The sequence below is a fragment of the Ursus arctos genome, unplaced genomic scaffold (genome assembly GCF_023065955.2).
Source record: "Ursus arctos isolate Adak ecotype North America unplaced genomic scaffold, UrsArc2.0 scaffold_6, whole genome shotgun sequence".
Classification (NCBI taxonomy): domain Eukaryota; kingdom Metazoa; phylum Chordata; class Mammalia; order Carnivora; family Ursidae; genus Ursus; species Ursus arctos.
In genome coordinates this window covers 34,997,331-35,003,493 of record NW_026623078.1, presented here as the reverse complement: position 1 = coordinate 35,003,493, position 6,163 = coordinate 34,997,331, and the positions used below count along the sequence as shown (strand labels likewise).

The 6,163-nt window shown below is 51.6% G+C and overlaps 1 protein-coding gene across 1 annotated transcript; it reads left to right on the top strand.

Annotated features, from left to right (window-relative positions):
• Positions 1-692: 692 nt before the first annotated feature.
• Positions 693-4,522, top strand: HEY1 (hes related family bHLH transcription factor with YRPW motif 1). Its single transcript, XM_026495846.4, has 5 exons — positions 693-968; positions 1,234-1,309; positions 1,431-1,514; positions 1,807-1,888; positions 2,775-4,522. The coding sequence occupies exons 1-5, from the start codon at positions 880-882 to the stop codon at positions 3,356-3,358; spliced, it is 915 nt and encodes a 304-aa protein (XP_026351631.1). The 5' UTR covers positions 693-879; the 3' UTR covers positions 3,359-4,522.
• Positions 4,523-6,163: the final 1,641 nt, after the last annotated feature.

Below are 6,163 nucleotides of genomic sequence, written 5' to 3'. Positions count from 1 at the left end.
CGCCGCCGGGCACGGGTGGCCCCGCAGCCGAGATTTACCGCGGCGCAGGGCGGCGGTTTCCGGGGCCGCCCGGCGCCCGGGCTCCGATTACAGGTTCACACGGGGGACCCGGCCCGCGGCCTCCCAGCCCCCGCCGGCGCGCCCTCGCGCGGCCCCGCTCCCCCGCCTGCCCATTCTTCTCCATTCATGCGGACGCCCAGCGCCGCCGCCGCCGCCGCCAGCGCGGCCGCCGTCGCCGGCCGCCCGGATTGGCTGGCGGCCGTGGCGCCGGCACTTTCCCACGGCCCGCGGCGCGTGCGGCTCACCGGCGGCGCTGCAGGCGCGGCCCTGGCGTGCGGCCAGGCCAATCGGGGCGCGCGGGGCGGGGCGGGGCCGCGGCCGTCGGCGGGCTTGTGTCCCAGCCCGGCCTCCCCCGCCTGCCCGCCGCCTGCCCACAGCCGCCCGCGCCTCCTCTTTCCCCCCTCCAGCGGAGACCCAGCGGAGCCCCCGCGGAGCAGACGCACCGCCGCCGGGCAGGGGCCGGCGTGGAGGGCGGGGGCGGGGTTCGCCCTCGCCCTGAGCCTCGCTCTGGTTCCTCCCCGGAGCGGCCGCCAATCAACGGAGCGAGGAGCCGGGTTGGCGGAGGGGAGGCTGTTGCCCGGGAGCCACCGCCCCGCCCCTCCGCCCCCTCGCCCGCCTCCTCCACCCCTCCTGCCCTCCCCCGGGACCTGAGTAGGGGCGCAGCGTGGGAAAGGGATGGTTGAATTTTAACCGGAGGCAGAGCGCGAGCGGGATCAGTGTGTGCGGAACGCGAGCCCCCGAGCGCGGAGAGGCGCCGCTGCTGTTAACTCCTCCCTGCCCGCCGCGCCGACCCTCCCCCGGAGCCCCCGTGCAGCCAGCATGAAGCGAGCCCACCCCGAGTACAGCTCCTCGGATAGCGAGCTGGACGAGACCATCGAAGTGGAAAAGGAGAGTGCGGATGAGAATGGGTGAGTTGGCCGCGGCAGCGCGGAACCAGGGCAGGAGGCGAGCGCCGGCTGGCCGCGGTGACAGCGGCCGAGGGCCCGGGGCACGTTGCTGCCCTCCATTGACCTCTGCGCATCTCGGTCCGGCCACCGTCGGGGTGAGGGACCCCCGAGGCGCTTTCAAACCCAAGTTGCCTAACAGTCTGAGTGCGGGGAGGACATGAGGGAGACCCTTCGTATCACCTCCTCTCCCTTAACAGCGATTCGTGGTTTTTTCCCCCTCATTCAGAAACTTGAGCTCGGCTCTAGGTTCCATGTCCCCAACTACATCGTCACAGATCTTGGCCAGGAAACGACGAAGAGGGGTGAGTCTCTTTACAGTGCTCCTTTTTTGTTTTGTTATTAATGGAAAGAACTACCTTGCTTCATTTTGAAATTTACAGTCTTGATGGAAATACCCTCCTTTGTTTTGCCTGCTTTCTACAGATCATCGAGAAGCGCCGACGGGACCGGATTAATAACAGTTTGTCTGAGCTGAGGCGGCTGGTACCCAGTGCTTTTGAGAAGCAGGTAATGGAGAAAGTGGATAGAGCTCTCAGCGTAGCTGTCCACACCTTCGGAATCCTTCCCCTCATTAATCTGAACCTCATCTGTGTCTCGAAAAATAACCATATTGCTTGTGCCAGAGATGAATCATAGACGGATTCCAACGTATTTTGCCAAGACAACCCCTTTTGCTTTAGTTTGTACTTTTATGATTTACAGAGCATATACATGCATATCTATTTTAAGTTGTTCCCCAAAGGCACTTGGTGCCAAATCGTTTTTTGTTTTTTGTTTTTTTTGCAATGCTCTTCTCTAGGGATCTGCTAAGCTAGAAAAAGCGGAAATCCTGCAGATGACCGTGGATCACCTGAAAATGCTGCACACTGCAGGAGGGAAAGGTACATCTCGCTAGTCTAGAGGGGGCCCTGAATGTTCTGGGTGGAATGAGCAGCTGCTGCAGGCCAGCATTGGTGCATTCGCTGCCTTATTTTTTGCTATGTGCTTTGGGGGTGGAGAGAGAATGATGTGGTGTGTACAGTTGCCTGTCAGTGCATTTTGAAATGCACATAGGATTTTCTCCAGTGAATTCATCACCCCAGTCCTCTTCAGAGTAAGCCAATGCACCTTTCTTTATGTGGGAGGTGCCCTAAAGTCCTGATTAAAATCAGGTAGCTCTTACCACATTTGTTTATTGACACTTTCAGAAAACGCCTTTTTTTGAAAAAATGTGTATGGTCTTAGTTTTATCGACAGCATTAAAAAGAAAAAGAGCTCCTGCGTGACTCTTGAGGAAAGAAACCTGTTGTGGTTAATTAGAGAAAACCTAACAGAAGATAGGAGACCAGGGTCTGTGTGTCTGTCTCCAGCCGGAAAATGCTTTACTCAGGACCAAGTGCCTAAAAGCTCCATGATGATAACTTACATCTGTGTGTCTAATGAATTTCACTGCTCTGTGGTTTCTCTGTCCTTGATGTATTTTTTGTTGTTGTTGGGGGAAAACATTAAAGGAATGAACATAGTTTCATCTGCTGGTAGGGTATAATTCCACTTTCTGCTCAGCAGCTTTTAATTGGGCTTTGAACTTGCATTAGCAAAGACATACGTCTCCTGTTGATGAATGCAAAGACTTTGGTCGACTCCAGAATATTTGGGCCTTCATAAAAACCCGCGTATGCCGTTTTTAAGGTTGTAGGTATTTATTTGCTAGGAAGGGCTGCCTTTGGTATTGAAGAAATGCGGGAAATGAGCAAAGCCTTGAGGTTTTTCTTTTGTTCTTTCCCTCAGGCTATTTTGACGCACACGCCCTTGCTATGGACTATCGGAGTTTGGGGTTTCGGGAGTGCCTGGCAGAAGTTGCCCGTTATCTGAGCATCATTGAAGGACTAGATGCCTCTGACCCGCTTCGAGTTCGACTGGTCTCACATCTTAACAACTACGCCTCCCAGCGGGAAGCGGCCAGCGGTGCCCACGCAGGCCTTGGACACATTCCCTGGGGGAGCGCCTTCGGACATCACCCGCACGTCGCGCACCCCCTGCTGCTGCCCCAGAATGGCCACGGGAACACTGGCACCACGGCCTCGCCCACGGAACCACACCACCAGGGCAGGTTGGCTTCGGCACATCCGGAGGCGCCCGCTTTACGGGCGCCCCCTAGCGGCGGCATCGGACCGGTGCTCCCTGTGGTCACCTCTGCCTCCAAACTCTCGCCGCCCCTGCTCTCCTCGGTGGCTTCCCTGTCGGCCTTCCCCTTCTCCTTTGGCTCCTTTCACTTACTGTCTCCCAATGCACTGAGCCCTTCGGCACCCACGCAGGCAGCAAACCTTGGCAAGCCCTATAGACCTTGGGGGACGGAGATTGGAGCTTTTTAAGGAACTGATGCTGTAGAATGAGGGAGGGGAACACTTACAGTCCCAGTTGAGCTGGGCTGTTGCCAACATCACCTTAAAGTCGTCAGTAAAAGTAAAAAGGAAAAAGGTACACTTTGAGATAAATTTTGTTGAAAGACTAAAGGTTTGTTGGTTTGCTTTTTCCTTTTTTTAATATTTTTTTATCATGTCATGTATTAGCAGTTTTTAAAAACTAGTTGTTAAATTTTGTTCCAAACATTAAATTGAAATAGTGAGTATAAACCAACACTTGGTAATAGGTTTGTTCTATGCCTCATTACTTTGTAAACCTCTCTAAGAATGATCCCATTTTTGCCTCAAAGTTTGGGGAATTTTAACATTTAGTATTTTGGTCTGTTTTTCTTCTCGTATAGTTGAAGTCTGTTCTTAGAATTAATTTTCCAAACCACTAAGTTCAATGTTAACATGATGCTATTTGTTAATATTTTGACAGTTAAGGTGTTGTATAAAGAATATTCTTTTGCCGGGGTTGGGGGGGGAGGATCTATGTTGAATTTTATATTTCTGAACAAAGCGTTGACAAATCAGATGATCAGCTTTATCCAAGAAAGAAGATGAATTAATTCTCTGCCTCCTGCAGCAGTCAGGTGAGTGTATAAACCATCAGGGGCCCTGAGTCCATATCACCAGCTGCGATCATCCACCAGGATTTGGCAGTTCTGGCTTAGGTAGGAGAGAGCTACTTGTAGGCCAGTTCCCCATTTGGAGTTGGAGGTCATTGCACAGAATATGCCTGCATCTACCAGCCCCAAGCAATGCAACGAAGTGGATCTCGACTTCACAGGTGTTGACATGGATAAGTGATCTCGGGATGCGAGCAGTCAATGGCACGGTCCATTGGGACCTGTTAAATGCATAACCTACATCTTCCCAGAACTGCTAGGTTTTCTTTTAATTGGAAATTTTTATGTTGTGTTTTCCTTTTCGGTGCATGGAAATGCGGTTGTTGAGATATTCAAAAGGGCTTTGTGGCCGTCTTTTGGTTTCATTCTGTTCAGGCTAGAAAAGCATCATTTTACAGGTCGATTCTTCTAGCAGGTGTAATGTGAACACACTCCACTGAACCGGGTTTGGCCTCTGTTGTACTGATGTGTTGTGACTAAATAAAAAAGGAAGAACAAACTATTCTGCTGTATATGTCTTACATGCTTTGGCCTTTCCCTTTATTGGCTCGGAAAAGATAATTTTTCTCTCATTTTCATTTTGCCTGGCCACCAGTTCTCTTACGTTGATTGACTTCATTATTTTTGGAATTCTAAACTCTGACTTTGCTGTTGAGTAAGGTGACCGCATCACGGTGCAGAGCTTTGGCCTGACTCCCACCAGGAGACACAGCCCTTTGACTGCTCTGTTAGGTGACCTGCCCTGAGCTGGCCATGTGGGGGCTGGGAAGCCTCAAGTCACGCTAGGAGTTGTAGGGTGGGAAAAAACTCTGATAAAATCTTTTAAGACCGTGTTGACCACGCAACAATTTTTTTTTTCCTGAGAGCATCTACTGTGTGCATAGTTCTGTGCTGAGAGAACAGAAAATTGATTTCCTTTTCTTTCTTTCTTTTCTTTCCTTTTTTTCTTTCCTTCTCTCTCTCTCTCTCTCTTTCTCTCTTTCTTTCACTGCAAAACAAGGAAAGCCAAGCATTGCTATCTTCTGTGCAGGGGCTCAGAATCCGGCATGGTGAGCGGTGGCAGGCTGTAATTCTGCACCTGCAAAGCTCCAGGAGTCTTTCCTCGTCTTGTTTCAAGGAATTTGCTTAACCCTTTAGTTGCAGTTGACTCCTGAGCTGTGTAGTGAGGAAGCTGACACATGCTTTAGGTTAGAACAAAACGCTGCCAGAACAGAGGCAGTCCTGTGGGCCCCAGGGGGAGAGCGGTGCCTTCCCGTTGCCTTGAAAGCAGTCCTGCCAGTGAAGGAGTGCTGTCTCCTGGCTTGGAAGAAGTTTGCCTTAATCCTGAGGTTGGTGGGGAGGGGAGGGAGAAAACCCACCCTGGCAGATGACAAAATAGAGCCTGCCTTTTCTTTGCCCAACCGCTGAGCTCCTCCTCCCTGCTCTGATTCAAAAAGGAAGACAGGAAGGCAGAGAGAAGTTTGGACTTTGAACTGGAGCGGCGACTTCTGGATCTCTCTGAAGGGAATGGACGCTGAAGCATTTTGGGGATGGTGGGTCTCAAACTTGAGCTCCCACTCAGACTTCCTCCCCGTGGCCTCACATGTTGGTCCCTCTTGGGATGCACAGCTCCGTTCTGAGCACCGCCTGTGCCACGCAGACACTTTCTGCCTGTCAGAATGCTGTGATGGAAAGTGTTATGGTAATTTCTGCCAAGTGTCAGTTTAATTTTAGCAACCGTGATTTCAAACGGCATTAAAGCATTACTGAACAGCGTTGTGCTCAGAGACTGCCTTAGATTCTCTTACTCGTCCCTAGGCTTAGATGGTTGCTAATGTGGTCAGAAGTCAAGCCCGTCCTGTTGCTGGCTCTGCTGAGAGCGCTGGGGACCTGTGAGACGTGTGGCAGGCGCGCTCCTCACATCAGTGATCTCTGTGTCCTAATCTGGCTAGTAATTGTTTCTTTTTGTTTGGAAGGGGCGTGGGGGGTCATTTTCAAGATTATATAGTCTCCCGAAGAAATATTTTGGTTTTCTTTTTAAGCCCCTTCACGGTGACAGGTTTCTGGAAATGGTGCAGGCGGAATGGGATCTTCTTGGGAAAGAGGATGGAATGATAATGATAAGCCAGGGGTCTGCAGAAAAATGAATGTAGGAAAACTCACT